At 38.7% G+C, this 26,276-nt stretch overlaps 1 protein-coding gene across 7 annotated transcripts in view; it reads left to right on the forward strand.

The window, feature by feature from the left end:
- PHKB (phosphorylase kinase regulatory subunit beta) overlaps positions 1-9,824 on the forward strand; it is a 269,916-nt gene extending 260,092 nt beyond the window's left edge. For all 7 annotated transcript variants that reach the window (XM_047078353.1, XM_047078347.1, XM_047078349.1 and 4 more), the window contains 4 exons: positions 1,598-1,727; positions 5,476-5,583; positions 8,149-8,289; positions 8,935-9,824. In XM_047078353.1, coding sequence (XP_046934309.1) covers positions 1,598-1,727; positions 5,476-5,583; positions 8,149-8,289; positions 8,935-9,072 — 517 coding nt within the window. In that variant the 3' untranslated portion in view covers positions 9,073-9,824. The remainder of the gene's footprint in view (positions 1-1,597; positions 1,728-5,475; positions 5,584-8,148; positions 8,290-8,934) is intronic.
- The last annotated feature ends 16,452 nt before the right edge of the window (positions 9,825-26,276 follow it).

Raw genomic sequence — 26,276 nt, forward strand, 5'->3', positions numbered from 1 at the left:
AAGATGAAAGAAAATTGAGGAACTGTCACAGATTGGAAGAACCTAAGGGACTTGGAAATCAAATGCAGTGTGGGGTCCTGGATTGGACCCATGACCAAAACAAGGACTTTAGTGGTAAAATGGCATAATTTGAATAAGATCCGTAACTAATAGTATTGTGTCAATGTTCATTTCCTGGTTCTGATAGTTGTTATGTACTATAACAGACTAGGGGAAACTGAGTATACAGGAACTTTGTGAATTACTTTTTGACTTTTCTGTAAGTCTAAAATTTTTCAAAGTAAAAAGCCAAAAAATAAAAACAAAAGAGAGGTCCTCAAAAATAATTCTTCATCTCCATTATGAGTATTCACACACTTCTATTTTGTTGTTCTAAGCAAACATCTCCTTTTTATAATATTAATCGTGACTGTATAGAACTCTGAAAATACCATTTTTTCTGGTTGCCATACAAAGGGGATAGGAAAAAAAAAATCAAGTGCAGAGTACTGGGTATTCAGTTTGCACACCCATTATCCAAAGTAAAACATCACCAAGGAACCCCTACACCTCTGGGCTTTTTCTCTTTGGCATAGCACTGAACCGAGCCACACAAGTCTGGGCCTGCCAAAAAAAAATCTGTGCATCCAAAAAAGATGCCTCACTCATTTATGCAGTTTTGAATTTTTATTGGTCCTCTTCCATCAGAACCAAAATAATCTTTTTCAGTATACTGTCTCCTGCGTAGTCATTTTCCTACCTAGAAATATTGTTGGTCACATACTTACCTTGTGGCTGATGGTATATTTCATTTGATGCTTGTTTTAATACCAAGTATAAAAAGTATATATCTGTTCCTAGCTTCACCTTTTGGAACAATATGCTACTGTGTCATTTGTATGTTCTTTTCAAATTATGCAAGTTCTGCATCTTTAGTAATTTGTGAGTATTATATCTTTAAGATGTAATACTTAATCCATGGAAATAAGAGATCTAGAATTTTGGCTTATCACTATGGTGTGATTACTGTGACATGTAAGATTTTGTAGCTGATTTTTCAGCACTGGTACTTTGGCCATATTTAAATAGAAAATGAATGTAAAGTTTAAAGTTTAAAACAAGATATATTTTGTTAGATACATAATGCTTTTTTGAGTCTTCATTACTTATCAAATGTTTATTAATCATCTTTCTGGGAGGGGTATATAGGAGTGATCAAGCCATATGATGTCCATGCTTTCATGAAGTTTATATTTTATTGCATATAAGGACCACATGAAGTTATTTCAAAATTGGCTGCTACTGTGTTTTTAAATGGAGCTTCTTTGCATATTAGGAAGTTATTTGATCACATAGTGAGCAACCTTATAACTTACTAGAGAATATCATTTTGCCTATTAAATTTTTTAAAATCTTGGGGATTTTCTCCTATCCTGCAAGCTCTGTTTTCACTATGAAATATTTAGTAACCTCTGTAACACATGGTAGATATGCATCATTGATGGATTTTGGCTTTTATTGCTTACCCTATTGGAACAATTAATCCATATTGAAAACCCTGCTCTCTACCAGAACAAGCTTGTTTTTCAACTCTGAGGCATTTTCTTTTGGTCTACAGATGTTGGCTGAACAGGCGTCAGATTGATGGGTCTTTGAATAGAACTCCCGCTGGGTTCTATGACCGAGTATGGCAGATCCTGGAGAGAACTCCCAATGGTATCATTGTAGCTGGGAAGCATTTGCCACAGGTACAGCCCCATTATATTTGTATCATTTAAAGGGACCTAAGGGCATAGGGAATTCTTTCCCCCTCTGCATTGCAAATAACCTTTCTGCTTATCCCGGTTTTTAAGAGTGTTTAAAGGAATGGTATCCAGATACCTGAAGGGAGGAAATACTAGAAAGTAAGATACCTAATCAATTGGATTGGAAATATATTTTCCCAGTCTGAGTTACTTTAATTTTAGTGCCCCTCTATACAAAAGCCTTGCTTTACCAAATGGATATTTTGCTTAAAGTTTGTATTTAATCAAAAACAATTTTGTGTTATTATATTTCAGATGTTTCAGGGAAGCTCTGTGTTGAAAGGAACCATGTGCCCAAACCTTTTGCCAAGCAACTGTCTTTCCCTTATTTATTAGTGAACTTAGGGTTTCTTATGTTGGCATTGCTATGAATGGTGGTACTTCTTTACCACCAGGTGATAGTGGGCTAGTGCTAGGGGACCTCACAATTGGTAAAACATACATTCAGAATACAGAACCAAATCAGAACTAAGAAGCAAGGTGACTTAGTAATGCTATGGATAAGGAAAGGACTGTGAATTTCAGTGAATGTGAAAAGTGTAATAACTCATTAGGTCAGGAGATAATCATTTAATTTACTCAAGATATAATTTACCTTTGGTCCAAATGAATTAGTGCCCCCTCCTTCAAATGGTTTCCCAAGTTATATGAACTGGCCTGCTTCTTTGATTTAGTTATTTTGTTGAATACTGACATCTAACTCATTCTGCTTATACACAAACATGAATAATTAGGCTTTTTGGAAATGGAGTACTGTATTTGTTCTTTGTGTTGAAACATCAACCAAATTATTTTTGATGAAGGTCTTTATACAAATATAGTATTCTTAAATACACATACCCACACTCATTTTGTTTATACACACACAAACACACACACATACATACATACACAGAGTGTTTCTGGAAGGACCCACAAGAAATTGGTAACATTCTTTTCTTTGCCTTAGGGAAAGGGAAACGTGGTTACAGGACACAGGGTGGGCTTTTCACTGAAAACCTTTTTTAACCATTCAAATTTTGAACTATGAATCTATGACTTATTTTTTTAATGAATGAAACCTGTTAAAAAGTATTCTTTTTTTTCAATATATGAAATTTATTGTCAAATTGGTTTCCATACAACACCCAGTGCTCATCCCAAAAGGTGCCCTCCTCAATACCCATCACCCACCCTCCCCTCCCTCCCGCCCCCCATCAACCCTCAGTTTGTTCTCAGTTTTTAACAGTCTCCTATGCTTTGGCTCTCTCCCACTCTAACCTCTTTTTTTTTTTTTCCTTCCCCTCCCCCATGGGTTTCTGTTAAGTTTCTCAGGATCCACATAAGAGTGAAACCATATGGTATCTGTCCTTCTCTGTATGGCTTATTTCACTTAGCATCACACTCTCCAGTTCCATCCACGTTGCTACAAAAGGCCATATTTCATTCTTTCTCATTGCCACGTAGTATTCCATTGTGTATATAAACCACAATTTCTTTATCCATTCATCAGTTGATGGACATTTAGGCTCTAAAAAGTATTCTTTATACTATTAACAAATTACTGAGTGGTTGTATTTGGTTGCCAGTATAGGTGCCCTATTCCTTTCCCAGATGCTCTGTGATCATTGGGTGGAGCAGCACTGTCTCCTATGAGCAGGGAACAGGCTTCCATTATTCATGCTCTGCTTCTTCTGTTAGGCTTTGTGTCTACATACAGTGGACTATGGCAACCTTTTTGTTAGCTGCTTTCCCAGCCCCCACTAATACCTACCAGATTTTCATTTAATTGTCTGATTGCCCAGGCCACGTATATTTTGTCTCCTCTCTTTCCTAACATCAATAACAGCAGGTGCATGTCAAGTATTTTTATATTATATATATATATATATATATATATATATATATATACACACACACACAAACACACACACACACACACACACACACACACTTTCTTAGGTGCTCCTTTAAAATCCTCACAACAATCTTTTGGTGTAGGTACTTTATTATTCCCACTTGACAGATGAGGAAAATGAGGCCCAGCAAAGTGATTTTCCCAAGGTCATACATCTAGGAAGTAGCTGACCCAGAGTGTGACACCTATCCCCTGCCCTATCCCTGGTAATTTGACTTCTAAGCCTTTTGTCTTAACTTTTCTGCTATACTGCCTACCCTAAGTTCTTCCAGAGAGTGGGAAATAAAGCAAGTTTGATGTTTCTTCTCTAGATTTATCATAGTTGCACAATAGCTAGGTGACTTTTCAAATGAGATATATTAAAAGGAAATTGATATGAAACCATGACAGGATTTTCCTTAACTTCTGTAGCCCTACTAATCCCATTGCTAGACATATAAACAATTATAAATACTGTGTTCAACAAATGGGCTTCACTTTCCCCAAATTAGGTACTACCTGTAAACATTAATAATATGTTAGATTATATTGAATACAGAATACAGTAGATGGACCATAATGAATTACAGGGCTGGTGCATTATTGTACCAGGCCAAACAACTTTGCTGTTACTTGATTTCAAGGGAACTTTCCTGCTAGATCCCATTTGGAGTAGTAAGTAGATACACATTGTTCTGAGGCTACGATCAAGTTCACTGTAAATCATCAAGGTAGAAGCAAATAAGTATGACTCATCATTTCTTCATCTCTGGTAATAAGTCTGGTGACTACATCTGCTTTCCAACATACAAACCTAACATTTAGAGCCTTCTCTTCAATCCTTTGAGAGTTATCCACCATGCCCAAATTTGGATTTGGATTTGAGTTTATTTGCTGCTTTCATTTGGTTTGTAAAAAGTGAGTGGAAGACTATGCAATACTCTCATTTTAAATGAAATATAGAGAGTAAATTCTTTTAGCTTTTTTTCTGTGTTTTCTTGCCATTTCTACATGTAATGTTGTTTTTGCTTATTTGTATGCATTTCTATGCTGCCAGCTCAGAAAGGATCTGCCACAGAAATGATGTAAATCAGTAGCAAGTGACTTACATGGTAAAGTGTGACAGCAAGCATAACTTCTTGTGTTAATTCTGAAAGCAATATGTACTCTATTTGTTGTCTCAATTTTTGGCTGTTCCTTTTGTGTATTGAAGTGGATTTCCAAGATATCCCCTCTCTCTTAACACTTGTATAGTGAAGATAACCACTAAAAACAAGAGGTTTAATTTATCACAATAGTCAGCTGATTGGCTTCAGTAGTTTGACATATATAAAATCCAGTCATATAGCTGAAAATGCTAAGGTTTTATAGAAACTCAAAAAGATTGTTGATTAGAAAATGAAATTCCTTGCTTCAGATTCTGTGTCTCCCTCTCTCTCTGCCCCTCCCCTGCTCATGCTCTGTTTCTCTCTGTGTCAAAAATAAATAAAACCATTAAAAAAATTTTTTTTAAAAAGAGGCGCTTGGGTGGCTCAGTCGGTTAAACGTCTGACTACAGCTCCGGTCATGATCTCACAGTCTGTGAGTTCGAGCCCCGCATCGGGCTCTGTGCTAACAGCTCAGAGCCTGGAGCCTGCTTCAGATTCTGTGTCTCCCTCTCTCTCTGCCCCTCCCCTGCTCATGCTCTGTCTCTCTCTGTCTCAAAAATAAATAAAAACATTAACAAAAATTAAAAAAAAGAGAAAATGAAATTCCTCTATTAGGTGGAAACCACAGTGCAAGAATGCATGTTAATATTGAGTTATTTTTTTCCAGCAACCAACCCTGTCAGATATGACCATGTATGAGATGAATTTCTCTCTCCTTGTTGAAGATATGTTGGGGAATATTGACCAGCCAAAGTACAGACAGATTGTTGTGGAGGTTTGTATTTAGAAATGTAGATTGCTGAAGAAATGCTTTCTATCTGTTCCCTGAAAACTAACATAAAAGAAACTGCCCAAGAGACTAGGAATTCTACTCCTTACCTATCCCGATCTCCTCTAGTTGAGTCCTGGAGGATATAGCCATCCTTGACTCAAGTCAAAGTACATGAACAATTCAGTGCCCTTCAATGGCAAGTGCATGAATGCCACTAAAAAACAGAGGAAGCAACCTTATCCTGTTTGCTTTAATTTCAGGGTTTTTTTTTCTGCTTAGAGAAATAGCACATGACTATTATATAAAGTTTTAATTCAGAAAATTACAGAAAAGAAAAAAATTCCCCACACCCAGTAGCAATAGATCACTGATGTTGATATTTTGAGGGACATCTTTCCAAACATCCTCTGTGAACAGAGAATACATGTAATTTGTACTGTATCATTATTTTATATAAAGTTAAATGCTCAAATACATACACACATCCATGCACGTGTATACATGTGCTCTTTTGCCATTTTAAAACATTATGCTGAATACATAGAGAATTCCCATAATGAATGGATTTAATACATAGTCCATCTTCACTTTGTGTCTTTTTCTGGGTAGACTTTGTGTCTCTTGTGGGTAGGTAACATGTCTTAGTGATACAGAAGATCTCAGTAAATGCCAAACTGGTTGTGGCACCTGAAATGCAGCGTGTCTGGACCTACAGCCAGAGTGGAGTGAGATTCAATCCTATCTCAGATGTGCCAGGATTCATAAACAGTATCAGCAGCATGTGGGAAGTCAGGCAGACTGGGGTCAGAAAGAGATGGGGTTATTGGAAAGGTGAATGCCTTCCTTGTGCTGTTAGCCTTTCAGTGTTTAGTGCCCAGCATCTGGGACCTACAATGGACATGGAGGTCCTTCTTGTTGACCAAAATGAGGGTCACTTTGCAGAAGAAATTTTTCTTCAGAACTAGAGCAACACTTCATATTCTCCTGGCTAAATCCCTGCCCCAAGATTTTCCACATTTTGACACCTGAATTTTTCTGAAAGTGTTGCCTTTGGTTCTTTCAGGTTCTGTTTTGGAAGCATTTAGTTGAAGTACAGTCAGGAAGAATCCCAAATTTGGAATTATGAGGTCTTTTTTCCTGTTCCATATGCAAAGTAGGAGGCATAATAAAGATCAGAAAGTCTTTACCAAGCATTGTGTACTCAGACACAGTCTTTGTGTATAATGGTTTGTCATCTAAAAAAGTGTCAGTGGGGCACCTGAGTGGTTCAGTCAGTTAAGCATCTGACTTTGGCTCAGGTCATGATCTCGTGATCTGTGAGTTTCAGCCCTGCATCGGGCTCTGTGCTGACAGCTCAGAGCCTGGAGCCTACTTCAAATTCTGCATCTCCCCCTCTCTCTGCCCCTCTCCCACTTACACTCTGTAAGTAAGAGAGACAGGGAGAGTTTGAGAGAAAGAGACAGTGGAAGTTGGAGAGGGGCAGAGAGAGAGGAAGACACAGAATCCGAAGCAGGCTCCAGGCTCTCAGCTGTCAGCACAGAACCCGACGTGGGGCTTGAACCTACAAACCATATATCATGACCTGATCTGAAGTTGGATGCTTAACCGACTGAGCCACCCAGGTGCCATAAAAAAGAAAAAAAAATTAAAATGAATGTTAGTACTTAGGATGAACGTATGAGATAGACAAACAATAGGATGATGCATTAAACTAAGTCATGTAGACCAAATAGTACTCATATCAAAGAGGTCAGAGTTAGGTGTATTTTTTAAAACATAACCATACCCTGAGAAACTAGTGTGATGTCACAGTATTATACTCATTTTAGGGTGCTGGGCTCCAAGTCATTTGATTAGAGGCTCCACTGAACTCTCACCTGCCTTCTTTGGCTTTGCTGCCTACCACCTCTTCTAGGGCAGCCTCCGCTCCACTGGACACTGGTTTTAGTGTTTTGCCAACAAGGATTAATGCCCAAAGGCAAGAATGTTCAGGCACTTTGGGTGAACAGGGCACTATGTACTACAGACAAGATTAGGAAAATCATTTTTCAAAGTTCTTAGTTTCATTTAAGTAACTAAAAAACATTTCTGCTCAGCTATAAAGATATATACAATGAAAAAAAATGTGCAGTTTCCAAACAGAACTATGCTACTAGTTTTTAAGATTAGAAAGATTCCAGGAGCGCCTGGGTGTCTCATTCGGTTAAGCGTCTCACTTCAGCTCAGGTCATGATCTCTCAGTCCCTGAGTTCGAGCCCCGCATTGGGCTCTCTGCTGACAGCTCAGAGCCTGGAGCCTGCTTCAGGTTCTGTGTCTCCCTCTCTCTCTGGCCCTTCCCCTCTCGAGCTCTGTCACTCTCTCTCTCTCTCAAAAATAAATAAACATTATAAAAATTTTTTTAAAAGATTAGAAAGATTCCATTCACAATGATCCAAAAACCTGTCATCATGCAGAACACATTATGGAATATGAGGACCATCCATTAGTCTGACTAAAGAATGAAAACATGTCCAGGCTGTGTTGTTTTTATGGTTCATATAATTGGCTTTCAATGTCTGTCTCTTCTAGTTACTAATGGTTGTATCCATTGTACTGGAAAGAAACCCTGAGCTAGAATTTCAAGACAAAGTAGATCTAGACAAACTGGTGAAAGAAGCATTTCATGAATTTCAAAAAGACGAGAGTCGACTAAAGGAAGTTGAAAAACAAGTAAGTGGATAAAACAGCCTTTTATAGAGTTTTTTCATTGTCTCAACTCTTCAAAATATCCCTAATCTCTTATCATTTAACTTACAAAACAGATTTGTAGAGTGCAAAATGTAGTACTCGAGGGGCAGGGAGGAAGTCTGGCTTATTTGAGGAATTAGTGGTACGTTTTAGTTAATTACTAGTCAGTTCAGCTATGAAGCTTTGACTAAAAAGAAAACTAGGAAGACATAAATTTCCTTTATATAGTTAGCAGTTAAAATTGTTTTACCAGAAAGGAGCCATAGATTCCAGAAGGCTATAAAATTAAATTCTGGGGAGGATGGGAATGCGTAACAGGCTACCTTGGTGCTGTGTATACTACTAATATAGTCCCTTCCAGGCTCTCTGTTTAATATTTTATGCTCATCTGTAAAAAGGTTCTTTAAGTAAATAAAAATTATCAGCAAAGAGAATACTGAAAACATCTGTCTTTGTTTTATATGCTGAGAAGATGCCTTAGGAAAATGAAAGAAAAGCTCAAGATTCTGTTTTCCACAAGGAAATCTTTCTGTGAATTTATTTCCCCCCCTAGGCTGACACTGATTCTACCTGTCAACTCTTTACAAACAAAAAATCAAACGACTTGCTTACTGTTTTCCTTTGTAGGATGACATGACTTCCTTTTACAACACTCCCCCACTGGGAAAAAGAGGAACATGCAGCTATTTGACAAAGGTTGTGATGAATTTGCTGCTAGAAGGAGAAGTCAAACCAAGCAATGATGACCCATGTCTGGTTAGCTAGTGAGAAAGGTGTAAAAGGCTCTGTTGAGACATGTTTTCTAGTAGTGTGTTAAGTTTTGTGTTGAAGCTTAGTTCAGGCCACCATTAATGTATGGACTGAGTATGTTGGTGAGGTGGTTGCCACGTCCTTGGCAGAGCCACTGGACCTCTTGCACTCCATAGCCAATCTAATGGTAAGAAATGCTGTAACTAGGTGGAAAAAAGTTCTGATGATTATTATGCCAACTACAATAATAATCTTTACTGAATGATAGAAATAGTTTATGAATTGAAAGTTCACTACTGCATGTTTTATGATCAAATAACTCATCAAAATGAATCTTTGCTCTTTGGACTAAATTCCCACCTTACTGCCATTAAAATGAATTTGTCAGCTAGTGATGCATACTGGATATTGAAAGAATGATGAACTTAACTTAGTATCATTGTTATACTAAAAAAGATATTAAAAATCATAAAAGCAAATCTGTCAGCTAATGTTTTGATTCTCAAAAACTGCATTGTTGATGAAATTTTAGTATACAGAACTATTGTACAACTTTTACCTTATAAACATGACTATAGTTGTGTAATTGTGCTGACTTTAGGGGTTGGACTAAAATACAGTGTAATCTATACCTGATTAGACATTTTTCTTTGAGCTCTTACTAAAAATATGGCATATGTAAGATTTTTCAGAAGTATGGACTGTTAACCTACTTTGTACTAGTAAAAAAATTGAAAATCATTAAATTTTACTTCTGAATTAATGAATATATCTGGATATATCTTTTTGTTCTCATGTTCACAATATTAAGTTTATTACTCCTGAATATTTCCATTTAATTGATCTGGAGATAGAATGGAAGAGAATATATGGTACCTACCATTACACATATTTTGCTATAAAATTTACTTAAGCAAACTTCAGTAAAACTAGAAAATAGATTAAACATTTAAGTTTTATCAATTTATTTCCTTACTGAATGTTATAGTACAGCCCATTAATTTCAGCCATGGACCCAAGGAAAATCATTTTTCTGACCATTCTTATTATGGAACTATCACCTGAGAAGTAAAACTTGTTACACAAAGAATGCAGCCCATTTTTAGAGTCTTGAAAGGGCCTAAGAAAGATAGGACAAGTGGCTTCAGTAACAAGTCAAATTGATATCAAATAAATGGATGTTTCAGCACATGGGAAAAATTGCAGAGTCAGGCACGTTTCTCATAACTTTGAAGTGTACTGCCTGGATCTCGCATAAAAAATCATATATGCACTGGTTGGCAAAATTGAGAAGAATGAGGTAAAATCTAACCTTATAGAACATCTTAAGGAGAGCGATATGACAAAGAAGATAATTACTTCATAAATTAAGAGAGTTTATGAAAAGATAATAATGAACCTTGTTTATAAAAACAAGCATACAAAAAACCTTAAACTGGAAACCCATGGAGAATTGAGGACTGACACTTCATAGCTGGAGAAACTGGAAATAAGAAAAAAGAACCCTGGAATATTTAATATTTGCTGAAACCTAATGGAAGGAAAGTGTTGTATTTTTAAGAATTTTTAAAAAGTCTGATAAGCTGAGCAAAGTTGCCATAAACCTGTCACTGTCTTTATTGAAATCAAACATCGAATGCAAATGTATATTTCCTGAATGAGTTTTAGTTTCCTGCTTATATGTTACATATGCAGAATTCTAGTTTTCCCATGTTACTGAAGGCATTCAGAATCTGTGACATATGTACCAACTTTGTATTTAGATGAAACTCAAAATTTATTGTACTGAAAGATATGATGGGATCAGTAATCCTTGATGTACACCTCTACAGAAGCCAATGTCTGTTTTCTTTTTTTTTTTAATATATGAAATTTATTGTCAAATTGGTTTCCATACAACACCCAGTGCTCATCCCAACAGGTGCAATGTCTGTTTTCTAACTAGAGAAGCAAAATATAGTGAGAATTAGAACACAGAACTCATATGAATTTTAGAAGTTCCATTTGACCTACAGAGCTAAAATGTTTTAACAGCTGTACGAGAGACTGACTGAAAATATTAGCACATTTATCCAGGCATGACAAGATTTAAATCTGATTTAAAGCTTCCTCTATCACAATGGCAGATTCACTGTGTAAGTTTATTGTACTAGCAACGTCTGTTGGAAACTCCTGACTGAATATCAAATTCAACTACATTTCCAGAGCTATCATTTTAAGAAACATAGTGTTTTCCAGATTTCCTTCCATTTTATTTAAGTCTGAAGAAGTCGTATTTCAATTATAAAAATCAGAGTGTGGGATCATCTTGATGTCATCCTCAATATGTGATAAACTTGCAGTGCCTTATGGACACCAAATAACATTTCTAGAACACCTGAATAAATTTAACTTTTCACCAGAACTCTAAAGAGTAGGTTCAGACATGCTTGTAGCCCTTCATGAACATGCATATTAAATAGATGGCATATAAAAGAGCACAGTTATGGCAGCACAGAGAGACCACATCTAAATCAAGGAGAGACTGGAAGTAGCATGTTAGTATGCAGCCAGATCATAAAACTACTCTATTTTAGAAACTAAAAACATGAATGAGAAATGAGGGAGGAAGAATCAACAAAACAACACCAGCAGCATTCAAACAGAGGAAGCAATACAACCTCATACCATAAACTCTGAAAAGCAGCAGGAAGACAAAAGACTCCTTGGAATTTGTATTTGGCTCCTATACTCTTGGCAGAAGCTGTACAAGGTGGGGATAAGGCAAGTAGATAAATTATGAAAAACCTAATGCATTTGGAGGGAATCAGATAAGGGAGTCAGTGTCTATGGGAAAAAGACAGAAAATGTCCTTCCAGGGTGGAAGTCCTTCCCCTACTACACATATCACCATCTGGCATTAATCTCCCACAGTGCTGCTGCCAACCCACGTGGTATCCGTGTGAGTTAGAAAAAGGCACCCTTTTGGGGCATACTCAACCCTGTGGGCACAGGGCTAAACACCTTTGTGCAAAGGAAAAAGTCCTTTCTCTTAACAGGTATAACTCCATCCCAGGACATGTGTGTCAGAGAGCCAAGTGTAAACTGGATTTCAGTCCCCCTGTTGCCCTCTCAACTGAGCACCTTTGTGCAGTGCACGAACTGCATGACTGCCATAGTTGTGCTCCCCAAGGAAGTAAATTGCTATTGGGAGTGGCCATTTTGATTTTTCATCTGGGAGGGTGGTAGATGAAGAGCAAGGGTGACCACAATCCCCAGAACCAATTATCTATAAGAATACATAGTTGAGAACTAGTACCACAGACCCGTGTTTTGTTGCCTGAGAGGGAGCTTATGGGCAGTGGTGATTAGATTTATGACTACCTTTTTTTTTTTTTCTGAAATTGTATTTTATTTTTTTACATGTTTCTTTTGAGAGAGAGTGAGTGGGGGAGGGGAAGAAAGAGAGAATCCCAAGCAGGCTCCATGCTCAGTGCAGAGTCCCACACGGGGCTCAATATCACGAGTGTGAGATCATGACCTGAGCTGAAATTGAGTCAGATGCTTAACCGACTGAGCCACACAGGCATCCCTGAAATTTTGTTTTAATACTATGAGACCTGAATTCACTCTGCCTAATCAAGGGCATATCCCGTTTCCAAAGATGGTGCCTTATAGTATGCGATTGTTCCTCTAAACTGGGTAAACTTAGGCACTTACTGCCTGAGAAGGAGGGACTCAGCTGGAAATAGCTAGGAGAGAACAAAAGAGCTCAGATTGGGAAAAGGTTCAGAATACTGCCCACACTGTATCCAGGTGCCCACAAAGTTGCTTGTGCCAATCATGAGAAAGATGGAAAGAAGCTACCTATAAACTATGTAAAAATACTATAGAAAAAAAAAAAAAGAACAGATACGGAACTCATTCTCTGTGCTCAATGCTCTCAAAGAAATTAAAGAGAAAAGGAATTGAAAGAAGAAATCAAAGACAAAATAAGACAACCAATAAGATAGAAAAATAGAGCTGACAAAACAAGTTTCATAAATTAGAAACAGCAAAGAACAAAATATACATAACTGAAAACTGAATTGCTGACATACAGGGAGAGCTTGAGATAATTCAGTCAAATACTTATTGAGCATCAACTGTATGCTGGACACTGTTCTGGCATGGTAATGAAAAAAAGGACAAATTTCCTCTCCTCGTGGAGTTTATGTTCTAGTTGGTGTTGGGGATATAGTAACACATAGTAATAAATGCTATGAAGAAAAATAAGACAGGAGGGGAAGAGAAAGAGTGACAGACATTATTAGTTTTCCTGTGGCTGTGGAAAGGTCTTACTTCATAAGAAATAATCAGAGTAGGGGTACCTGGGGGGCTCAGTTGGTTAAGTGACTGACTTTGGTTCAGGTCATGATCTCGCGGTTCAGGGGTTAGAGCCCCACGTTGAGATCTGTGCTGACAGCTCAGCCTGGAGCCTGCTTTAGATTCTGTGTCTCCTTCTCTCTCTACCCCTCCCCCACTCACACTCTATCTCTCAAAAATAAACGTTAAAAAAAAAAAAAGAATCAGAGTCACTGCTAATGGAAAAGGATCTACACGGGGGTGGAGAAGGTTGATCCAACATAAAGAAAATTAGTATCCATGGGTACAGAAAGCTACGATTGACACAGAAGAAAAAAAAAATTCAAAGACAAAAAGTTTTTCCTAAATAAGGAAGAACTTTCATTGTTCTGGAAAAATTTGATGCAAAATGAACAACACTGACACATCTTGGAGAAGTTAAAATAAAAAAAAAAATCATCTTCTAGGGCTCAATTTCACACCAGTTCAACATCACACAATAAGGGTGGTCTAAGATTTTTTTTCCCACCTAGTTGTAAAGGCAAAGAATTCTTAAATATACAGTAACTCAGGAATCATAACATTGAGAATCTTTCTTGAAAATAACACTTGGGGCGCCTGGGTGGCGCAGTCGGTTAAGCGTCCGACTTCAGCCAGGTCACGATCTCACGGTCCGTGGGTTCGAGCCCCCCGTTGGGCTCTGGGCTGATGGCTCAGAGCCTGGAGCCTGTTTCCGATTCTGTGTCTCCCCTCTCTCTCTGCCCTTCCCCCGTTCATGCTCTGTCTCGCTCTGTCCCAAAAATAAATAAAAAACGTTGAAAAAAAAAAAAAAAGAAAATAACACTTGACGAAATCCAATAAACCAAGAGAATCAATGTGAATAGTGCAGTAATGGAGAAAACATAATACATAAGAAGTACTCATAAATTGTTAATCCATTAAAATATAAAATTAACAGTAATAACAAGGCAATTTACAGTTATAGAAAAGAGTCACCTGAAAGAAAAACTTTGCAATTTAAAATGATGTAATTAATGGACTGGGATGAAAATCATACAGAAGGCTAACAAAACTCGGTAGGGGCTGAGAAGGAAGTATAAGTGAGTTAATTTCCTTGTTTTTCACAGAAAGACATATTATTCACTTCATTTTTTAAAGTTAATAATCAAGAAATAAAGTTTTTTAAAGTTTACCATTTGAAATACAAGCAGTTTTAAATTACCAGAAGGTGCCTGGTAGGAGGGGTGGGTAGCATTCAGAAAATTAACCATCTAGCAAAAGATAGAAAACAAAAATGACACTGTCCAGATCCCTTATCATTGCAGCTCTCCACTTTAATGTCAGACCACTTTTAATTAAAAGTAAAAAAGCATTACATTTGTACTAGAATTCAAATGGCCTAAATCTGTATACAAAACTAAACAACATCATGGCAGAAATTTCTGGCCGTCCATCAAAATCCATTCTCCACTTCCATAGTAACAGAATTACAGCTGTGCATATATGGCTGCTCAGATATACCACACATTCTATTACCCCACAGGGTATGTCCTTGTGACTTTAGTGGAATGTTCTTTAATGAGATATGAGCAGAAGTAGTGCCACTTCTAAGCCTGGTCCATAAGCCTCCATGCTTGCCCCCTCTACCCTCCACCCCCTGGCCCTGTGCTCCTTGCCCATTCCTGTGGGCTGGGATGACTTTGAACAAGGTTAATGTGGTAGCCATTTGTGGAAGATGGCCAAATTGCCTCCATGTCAGTTCCTGTCTAGTGGTGAGCCAGTTTGTACCCCTTCACTCCCCACTCTGCTTACTCTAACACCTGTCATTGACCACTGAGCCAGCATTCTGTCAGGACACAGAAACTATCCCAGTTATTTAGACAGAAAGAATGTAATGTAAAGAATTGTTTAACCAAATATAAATGATGAAACCAAGTATGTGTATGAGCCATTATATTTATTCTAGCAGTTCACTCTAACCAACGGCAAGATACATAAAGTGTCTGAAAATGCAAGGAGAAACAAAAACATAATCAGTAACTTACCTATGACCAATGAAATCTGAAAACAAATAATGACAGCATAGGAATAATATAATCACTAATATATATTTAATCTGTATCCAAACCACTGTGATTATACCTTCTAGTTTCCCTCAAACATTTTGAAGCTGACCTTATTCCAGGTACCAAAGAAAATCTCCATGCATTTCAAAATTAGAAATAGTGAAGACTGCATTCTTATGTCTGACAAAAGAAAAAAAAAAGCCACAGTTTAATAACCAAAATAGAAAAGAATAAAGCCAACCTCTTGTAAATTTTGAAATTCTAAATTGAAACCAAATTGAAATTTCAGAATATCAAATTACTACATATAAGATGGCTATGACCGTATTCAGACAAAAATTCATGGTTCTAAACATAGTACTAAATAAGATTGAATGGGCATTAAATACTACAAGAAATCTTAAAATCAAAGCAAAATAAGGAAAGCACAAGAAAGAAAATGATCAAGTGAAACTAATTCAAGAACGAAAAAAAGAATAAATCCAATAGCTGGTTTAAAAACAAAAAACTTTAGATAACTATACCACCAGTTAGCCTAATCAAGTAATAATAGGGGCTAATAATAGCTTACATTTCCTGAGCACGTAATGTACCATGCATTGGGCTTAGTTCTTTATATTAAAATGTAATATGCATATATAACATAAGCATATAGTGCTATATGTATATTATGAAGTAGCAGCTATTAGTACCCTCATTTTACATATGAGGAAACTGAGGAACAGAGATTAAGCATCTTTTCCAAGGTCCCACAAATTGTAAGTGACTTAACAGAGTCCAGATCACAAAATTAGAATTTAGAAAATTGAAATAATTATTTCACAAATGTGTAGGAAATTAAAAATTTTTTAATGATATGTATTAACATTAGAAAATTCTCAAATTTGTAATATGACTGGTTCAAAGATGCTTTATAAAGAAACAAGCTCATCTACTTTTTTCCCCTAGCCTCTGCCCACTTTACAACAGCATTGCTTCCTCTGTGATGTGTAAGGTGTCGACTGAACAACACAGTGGGAACACAAGGGAGCAGTTTTTCTAAACTGCTGGAAACCCTGCAGCTCTGAGAGAAGTACATTTACACTGGAATCTGGCTTAATCCTCCTTCCTTGCGAAAAGATCATCTGAGACATATCCATGTGACAGAAAAGGCAGGTCCTAGTTACAGCTTGCTGAAATCATTGAAGGGTGCTAAATAAGTACAAAAGTTCACAGCATGAGTGTATTTCACTTTCTTTTTGAGCCCACAATAAAATCAGAACAAAGAAATTCAATAACATCAGTCACTCACCATCAAGTGCCCACCCTGCCATGTTCCTGTGTTTGGTAGAGAAATACAACATGAGGTGGGTAATTAATTCTCCCAACTTGTGCACTCAGTACAGTGAACTACAGGGGCAGGTTTAAGTGGCAATTTTGGTTCAAATACTGGCTGAGCCACCAGTAAAGATGACAAGCTCATAAGGGGTTTGGAACATTTAGAGAAGTGTATGTTTTCTGAGTCTGAGAGTGGGTGCTGTAATCAGAAATCTTTCATGCGGCACGCGTTCCCAGCTCTTCAGATTCAATTGTTTTTTGATGGAGATACTGCAAATTATGAAAGCACAGATCACGCCTTAGAAATTTGGCAGCACAATGAAGTTTTCCTTCTGGTCAACTTCATGCACAAGTCTGAGCTGAAAAGAAGCAGGATGATTCCACCAGAAAAGAAATGTTTGAATCTGATTTTTTCTACTACTTCCTTATCCTGAAAAAAAAAAAATAGGAGAATGACTTTCCAACCTTTGAAATCATTAATCTACCCTCAATTAAAGAGACTGTTTCATTTAAAAGACATTTTTCTGGTTTTGCTTTAGTCGGTGTTTCTTGTTGACCTATGTTAGAGGACAAAGTATAGTAGTAGTAGTCAAAATTCCTTGACTCATGTTTATTTTTCCCCAATTTAGAAGTTCACGATTGCCAATTTCATCCCCATGGTCAATATTAATTAACATTCACCTTGCACACAGCCATTTCCTGGTCTCCAGCTTAGCACTGTGAGAAAGGACAAAAACTGGGAATCTGAGAACTTGGTCTCCTGCCACCGGTGTCTCATTTTCTGGATGTTGTGGACCACTTGACTTATCACTGATGCTCTCTGAACTTCAGTTTCCTTCTCTTTAAAGTGACTGAGTTGGGCTAGATTTCTGCAAAGGCCCCTTCAACTTTACCATTTTATCAAATCATCTTATATTTGTGTAACTGTATGCATCCCCTTTCCTTTATACTTTCACTCCCTGTGTTGCTAGGTGCTATTTTTCAAAGAGCATCTCCATTCTCTTGCCTTAAATATCACCTCAGTCCTCATAAGTCTCATTAAGTCCCTCTCATATATATATATATATATGAGAGAGTTGCATGATTTGTCTCATTTAACCCAAACTAAGGTACTGTTATTACTCCTATTTTACAGATGAGGAGACTGCATAATTTCAGATCTGGGCTCTTATCTCACTACATTTATTTGCCTCACTTTCTTATACAGCTGGTTTATTTTATTTTTTAAGCCATCTGTCTATCTTTTTTACAATAATGGCTAAAAAAAAGCAAGTTGAAACAGTGTCCTCTGTTGATTTGGCTTCTGCTCCATTACATCCCTCCTCCTCACATTAATGGAGCCCCCAGGCCAATTAGGGGTAACTAGCTCTCTTTAGAACCCAGGAGACTGGAGCTTATCTCTTGGGGGGGTGTACTTCCCTAGTCCAGAATTCCCACGGACTGGTACATTTGATTGACAGGGACAGCAGAGATTGACATCTCTTCCTATCTAAAACTTAAAACCTTTTAAGATCCATGGTCTCATAACCAAACATGGCTTTGATTTAAACTATGGCTTTTATATGGTATGAGCAGGAGGTGATGAGATGGAAGTCTTTCTTTTTTTTTTTAAATATGAAATTTATTGTCAAATTGGTTTCCATACAACACCCAGTGCTCATTCCAAAAGGTGCCCTCCTCAATATACATCACCCACCCTCCCTCCCACCCCCCCCCCCTCAACTCTCAGTTTGTTCTCAGTTTTTAAGAATCTCTTATGTTTTGGCTTCTACCTGTGCCCTTTCCCTGATCCTGGTGAGGCCCGACCTGGAGCTGAGACTCCTGCTAAATGTTCTCATACTCCCATATGTCCTTTTGGGTTTTTTTGTTCTTCCTGGGCTCCTCCCCGGCAGGGGATGTGGGAATCACTTTCTTACCCTAGAACTATACCACTGCCAAATACTTGGACTGTATCCTCCACTCACGCAGTTTGAGGTCTCAAGTCTAATTACCATTCCCTTCTAGCCATTGCAAAACTGAATGTAAACACTTTGTTCATCTTGTAAATAAATCTTCAATGACTCTCTATTTTCTGACTTTTTGAGTCTGTCCAGGCTACTTACAGTCTTCAAAACAGACACAGATGTGGTCTCCTTGCCTGATATATACTTCTCGTCCTTCTCTCTTATTTCTTTCTTCCATCCTCATGACCCCTCCTCCTCCTAATAGTCTCTGTCTCGGCATGCCCAAGGATGCCACAGATTCCACACAGTTATAGAATATAGACTCTCCACTGGTGCATTTATTATTTCATGAAGCCAATGCTTTCTTTAGCTGGAATATAAGCCTTCTGCATCCTAGCATTCAGCAAAGGCTGAATAAATTGGGTGTCTCCACCCACTACCAAGTAATAATAAATTTATTATGAATGGGATTTTTTCCAAAGGGAAATGTTACTGTCTGGCTGTCTGAAAATAGGGACTAAGGGCTGTTTTTGTAGTTTTATATATGACTGTTCAGCAAGAGAGAAATTCAGTTTACCTGTACATGTTTATCTCATCTAGAAAATTAAAGGTAAAAAAATGTAATCTCAGTGTTTATGAGAATTACTGATGAATGGCTATAGTCATCTGAAAGCAAAAAGCTGAGAATTCCAACTTTGTAAAAATAGCTTTAGACTCACATTCTGAAACTGGAAGATTTTACGCAAATTAATAATACAAGTGATTTTTCAACTTCTATTGAGCAGGGAAGTAAATAACTAGAACTAGCAGAGTCAGCAGTTAGTTAAGTGGTTCTCCCAAATGCATCAAGTGCAGGGCCATTAATTTTCTCTGTTGTGGAGGTGGAGGATGATCTCAACACAATTCCTTCTACTTTTGGCCCAGTGCCCCGTATCCTTGACAAGAGTTTAGTTGGCAACGTTTGGTTAAAATACATTATGCCAGTGAATTTTTCCTTAGATTCTTTAACTAAGAAGAGACCCAAGGCAGCAGCACATAGTATTAGCTGGAGCAAACCCTTGCCTTTGTCACTTGCTTTACTATGAAGTGGAGGGAACACATGTTCATCCATAGGTCTTGGCTCCTCTCTCCTCATCAGATGCATGAGGGAAACCTCAAAGGGCCACTGTGAGGAAAAAGTGGGGTGATAAATGAGGAAGTGCACTGAAAAATAACACTGTAATATATAGCATATTGTCATTGAAGTTTCTGGATATAAAACAACAGGTCTGCATAGTAGTTATTCCATTACACAACTTATAAAATGAAGTTTCAACTATGTACAGGGAGACTGTTTTGTTGCACACATGGGAGACTGACTTGAATATGCCCATTTGGTACTAGAATAGTGACTACATAGGCCTTTGGCCCAAAACTCCCATGCAGACCGGAGGTCCATATGAATCTTTGCCAGATGCTTCCAACGTAATGATTCATGACAATATTAGCCACCTGTTCAAGGACCTTTCCCAGCCATCATCTCCTTTTACCCTCGTAATCACTGGGCCTCTGCTCTGGGGTGGTTCCCCTCCTCCTAAAGTGGTGGCCCAACATGGAGCCCAGGTCTCACCACCACGCAACCACACTGGAGTTGCCCCAAAGGCCATTCCACCTGAATTCTGTGATTAGAGAAAGGGGGCAGCTGCCTCTATCATAGTTTAGGCCTGAGGTTTTATGAATTTTGTAGATCTGAGGGGCAGCAGCTATTCTTCTCTGTTGCCACTGTTCCATTTAGTGCCTATCTTGTTGCCTTTGGGCAACACTGACACAAACACCACCTCTCTGGAGTGATATTATGCTCCCAACTCTCCTTTTACCACTTATTACGTGTCAATTGGTCTGCCCATGGGACCTGGCCATTTGTTATCATCCTGAGAAGGTGAAGGATGGACAATCTGAACTCTGAGAGCAGGAAGAATGGTAAAAAGGTGCTTTGACGTGTGAAGTATATACTGAGGTCTCAGCTGTGCAAGAGAAAGCCTTTGGGCAGGAAGCAGAAGTAGGGTCTCCTATGAGGTTTCTGTTTCCAAAACACATGATTAATGAGTGCACATTCATGCATGCGTGTGTGTGTGTGTGTGTGTGTGTGTGTGTGTGTATGTGTGTCAGCAGGGAGGGGGGTGACAGGCAAGAAGAAATCTCATCCCACAACCAGTGCATGGTGAAGAGCAATTGATACCCAATGAGGCTTTTTTAGAATGTCGTTTTTGCTGCCAGCGCAGCATGGCTCCATCTCTGGCTATAGCTGAAAGCAGGGTTTGCCTCAGGCTTCTCAGGACATAAGCAGGTTTCTCTTTCAACCCCAGCCAACCCCTGCAGCTATGCTGGGATCTCACCCCTCTGGTCTTTTTAGGCACTTTACCCATCAGTCATCTCCTTTCTGTTCTACTCTTTACTGAATCCTTATTAACATTAACATTTGCTTACATTCTCCCAGCTTACAAAAACCTTCCTCCCTCACCCCACATGGCCCTTCATCCACATAACCTTTCTTCTCTTCGCTTCCCATCCACAAACAAATTTCTCAAGACAATCTGCACATATTCTATTTTTTCACACTCCTGTCTCAGAAATGACTCTTACTAAGGTCTCCAATAATTTTCATGTGACCAAGTCTAAAGGACATTTTTTTTAGGCTTCATCCCTTCAGCAGTGTTTAAACAACCTCTCCTGCCTGAAAGCACTATCTTCCTTTGGTTTCCAGGTCACTATATCTCCTGGTTTACCTCCTCCTCCCTGGAAGCTCCTTCTCAGCTGCTTTAACCAGCTCATCCTCTTCTATCCACCAGGGGAATGTTGGCATTCCCCTTTGGCTTCACCCAAGACCCCCTATTCTACTCTGTTGTCTCCTCCTGGGTGGTCTTGCTTGTAGGACATCAATGGTCCAGAACCTGCTATACGAAAATGACTCCTGTGTTTATATCTTTAACCCAGATCTCACCTCTGACACCAGACCCATATTCAACTACCTACTTGACAGCTCAGTTTATGGACACTTCATCATCAGTATATCCAATATCAAACCTATAATGATCTCTCTCCCAACTCCTAAAATCCTGATTTCTTCCAGTTTTCCTTCCATAATCCATATACCCAGCCACGGAGGCATCATATTTGGAATTCATCACACCCATAGTCAGTTACTAAGGTCTTGCAATTCAGGTCTCAATAGACCTTATATTAACTCACTGCTCTTGTTTCCTTTGAGTTAGGCCACCATCATCTTGTAGCTGAACTAATGTGATACACTCCTAACGAGTCTTCCTGTTTTCTCTCTTGCCTTCCTCAGTCTATTTTCTAGCCATCAGCAGGGGATGTACTTTTGGGAATGAAAATCTTAAAGGGGGCTTGGGTATTGAGGGGAGAGCAGGGAGACTTGAGACTCTTAAAAAGTAGAAAACCAATTGTTCTAAGATAAAATTCAAAATTCTTTTTTGTGTTTCTCAGATTCACCACAAAGCCTTTCTCCTGTTTTCTCTGCTGCCTCCTCACTTCACTCCTTTTGTCAGGCTCTCTCCTATTCAGCCATCAGCCCTCAATTCAATTCTCATTCTGCAGGAAGCCTTCTTGGAGCCCCAAGACCAGAAAGCTCCTGATGTTTCATGCTTCATTCTCTCAAGGACGTAGAAGCAATGATCACAATTGTAATTCAATAATTGATGAAGGGATTAGCTCCTTAAAAACCTTACACTATCCTAAAAAAAACCTATTGTGGTGATGGTTGAACAACTCCATGAACATATGAAAAGCCATTAAATTGTACACCTGAAATGTGAGAATTATACAGTATGTGAATTATATTTCAATAAGCAGTCTTTAAAAAAAGCCTTACATGAGAATGAAAGCTCTAGAGGAGGCAGGAAACTTGTCTATCTTGTTTATCATTGAGAACCTGGCACACAACAGGGTGCCTTGCACATAGTGTGTGCCTAAATATTGGTTGAATGGTGGTGTATAGTGTGAGTGGATACCAGGGCTGTTCTTCTGAATGGGTCTGGCTTTCTAAATGTTTTGTGTTTTCTTTAATTTGGGAAAGAAAGGTTGGCTTTGATCTATTCCACCCTAATTATTTTAGTACTTTTTACGTAAATGCCCTTAGACCTCTGTCGCGCAGCAAGGGGAAGCCGTGACCCTGAGTTTAGAGGTTCCAAGCCCATCAGAACCTGGAGTTTGTGCATTTCCCCTCTGAAAGCCTGCGCCTGGTAGCACCAGGCCAACCCTATACCTGCAGATATAGTGAAATGGTGTCAGGTGTCTCAGTCCTCCACACAGTGTTCTTACCTACAGTTCCTAGGGAAACACAGCTGATTACTGTCATTATCATTACTGTTTTACATCTCCTGACTGGTTTCTTTGTTGTTTGGTATGGCTCCACAGAGGTGCCACACACATTCATGTCAACACTGAGGAAATTCCGTAACCAATAAATCAATCACAGAGGGAGCCATCAGAGAGAATTCCGACTGACCAAAGACCCTTCTTTCTACAAAGCATTAACCTTTATTTATTTTAGAATTATTCTAAAGGGAACCAAACACAATGAGTCTGACCCCATTTGCTTCCATCTCTTTTTACTCTCCTTTCTCTATCACTGACTCCAGATGAAACAAAATATGCTCCAGTGAGCATGCTCATGGTTTGCATCACAGCTGGAAAAGCTGCCTTATTTGTGTTCCCTGGGTGAGCATGTGGCAGCCTGGGACAACACCAAAATAGATGTGTAAGAAGAGTAGGTAGGTAAGTGTACTTCAGAAGGAGATTCCAATTGCAATTTTTCTTTTCATCACAAATCCCTTTCCCAAGCAGTGCATCACTCTGACTTTGAAATTACTGCCTGTGCAGACTGCCTGAGACCTAAAAGACTTTCCAACTGAAGCCCCTTGTGGCTTGTTTATGTAGGATATTAATGGGGCTGATTGCAGGATGCATCTCTGGGTAAAAATACCCACCAATGAATGTAATAGTTCTGGGGCGGGAAAGCTAGAACTTCTGTTTTTTTACTATATAACAATTTCCTACAAATTACTTCTGTCTTCTATCAAATGCCATCCAGGAGCACAAGGGTTGGGGGAACTGGAGTAATGACTCTGGTCAAGACACATGGAGGAGTCTCCATACAATACTGCCAGATTGGCATATTTCCACATGTACTTGCCCAATTGCTGAGATCTTTAAAGATTTATTTCTAGATTTTTAATTGTTGTGAGTCTCCTAACACAGTCATTCATTCATTCATTCAAAAATATTGATTAAGCACATTATAGGCACTAGGGATCTAGTGGCAAGCAGGACAAGGGAGGTCTCTGTCCTCAAGGAGCTTACATTCTAGTGTGGAGAGACAGAACAATAAGGCAAGAAATACAATAATGTCAGAGATTAAGGATAAAATGAAACAAAACCAGGACAGTGATTAGAGAGTTATGAAGGGAGAAACAATATTTTAGGGAACATCAGAAAGGCTTCTATGAGCAAGTAGAATTTGAACTAAATGATGGGAAGGCATCAGCCATCCTGATTAGACAGAAGAGCAATTCAGGAGGAGGGAACTTCAAATGCCAAGGTTCTGGGGCTGGAACATGTTAGTTGTGTGCATAGAACAGAAAGAAGTCCAGAGTTGCTGGACCAGCGTGAACAAAGGGGAATGGGTAGATGTGAGTTTTGAGCAGGGTTGGAACTAAATCAAGTGGGGACCCTGCAGCCCTCGGCTAGGGGTTTTGTGTTTAGTCTAAGTACTGTGGGAAGACATTGGACAGTTTTAAGCAGTGAGTGTAGGGGATGATGTGAATGCCTCGGAGTGAAGAAGAATTTGGAGGACTCATTGCAGCGTTGGAAACACAGGCACAGCCCCTGGTAAGGCCAAGGCCAGTTGATGTTTGTCCAGCATCTAAGCCAAGGGCCAGAAATACTAGCTCTCACTAAACCATCTCCTTTGGCACTGGTTAACCAGTGGGCCTTTAAGTTGAGACTAACTTTAAGAAAACCCAACTAAAAATCTTGTGTCTTTAGCTGTGTATTTCATCAGTGCCCTCCATCCTTTCCAATTTGTTGTGGCAACTTATATTGGATTCCCAAACTCAGGTCCTATTTCTTTTTAATGAAGAGGCTCTGGCCTTAATTAAGATGACTTGGCCACATTTGCAGAGTTAACATTCTACCTTTAAAACCGCTGTCACCAAATTGCTGGGTGCCTGAAGCCAGCCAGCCACCTCCAAAAGCTGCTTTTCTCTATGCCTCCCTGTCAGGAGATGGGTAGACACCTAAGGGCTTCTGGGGACCTCTTATTAAAGTGCTGGACAAGGCTCTTCTGTGACATTTGTCATGGTTCTTAGAAGCAGAGAATTCTCAATTAGCCATGTAGTCTGCTTTTAGAATCTAGTTCAAACATCATATCCTCAAATACACTAAATTATAATTTTTTTCTGCTGATTACAGATAAGAGATCCAAGCATTTTAAAACATATTGCTCTTTTCTAGGGGAGGAATAAAAATCTTTACACTTAAAAATTGCAGCAACCAACCATCATGTTTTTCCTATGATGTAAAGGAGCAAATCCTTATGTTCTTCACAAATAAAGGTACTGTCTGGGTCAGAGTGGAGTGTGGGAGGTGAAAATGGCTTCATGATGAATTTTGGTTCCACTTTATTCTCTGCCTACTTGTGATTTTCAACTCCCACTAGTGTTTTCCAGTAACCTAATACTGAATTACAGCATTCTTTTCTTTAGCAAGGTCTCTTGACAGTTAGAACTAAGGTAATAATAATGGGAGGCAGGAGGAGGAAATGGATCTTTAACCAGCTTTTATGGTCTATGATAGATGGAGAAAGTAGAGCACGTGGTTAGCTTTGAGTGAAGCCCAGGGACAGGGTCCGGTAATAGGTCTGACAATTTTAAAATCTATTCTGCACATTAAAAAAAAGTTAATCATCAAATTGCTTTCATAATAGTCCCTCAGAAGCAAGACATGATTCTGCCAATTTTTCAAAGAACCAGCAAGGAGGCTTTGGTGGCTAAACTCTACCACTGGATCAGAAGATGGCACAAGAGGGAAGGACAGGAACTCAGATGATGGAACAGCAAAAGACATCTGTCTCTGCCTTTCTTAAGAGTCTTTGGTCGATGTGAGTGGAGAAGGTGTTCTCTGGGTATGGCCTCTTCCAGCCAAGGAAAGCAAGACATGCTGTAGCAGGGCTTGGGAAGCTTCAGTGCCCCCTTTCCAGACATTCTCACCCATATAACCTCATTCATCATGCAGGCTGCCTAAGGGCAGAGCCAAGAGGCAATTTCCACCCATTTGCACTTTGCATTTTCATCTTCAAAACCTCTCATTTCCACTCCTCCCAATTACCTCTTCCCACCAGCTTTGCAAACCTGAGTTTTATCTTTTAGGCCCAACTTGCCTACAAGCATCATATCCAACCAGTTCCCCTCCTGCTCAGAAACATTTCTTGAATCCCCACTGTTTACAGAATAGGGTTCAGACTTACTAAATTGTGTGTTGGAAAAGTCGCAAAGCTGTACTCTGCAACTGA

The sequence above is a fragment of the Lynx rufus genome, unplaced genomic scaffold (assembly GCF_022079265.1).
Source record: "Lynx rufus isolate CCGP_SWC_20201006 ecotype Redwood Valley unplaced genomic scaffold, mLynRuf1.p SCAF_16, whole genome shotgun sequence".
Classification (NCBI taxonomy): Eukaryota; Metazoa; Chordata; class Mammalia; order Carnivora; family Felidae; genus Lynx; species Lynx rufus.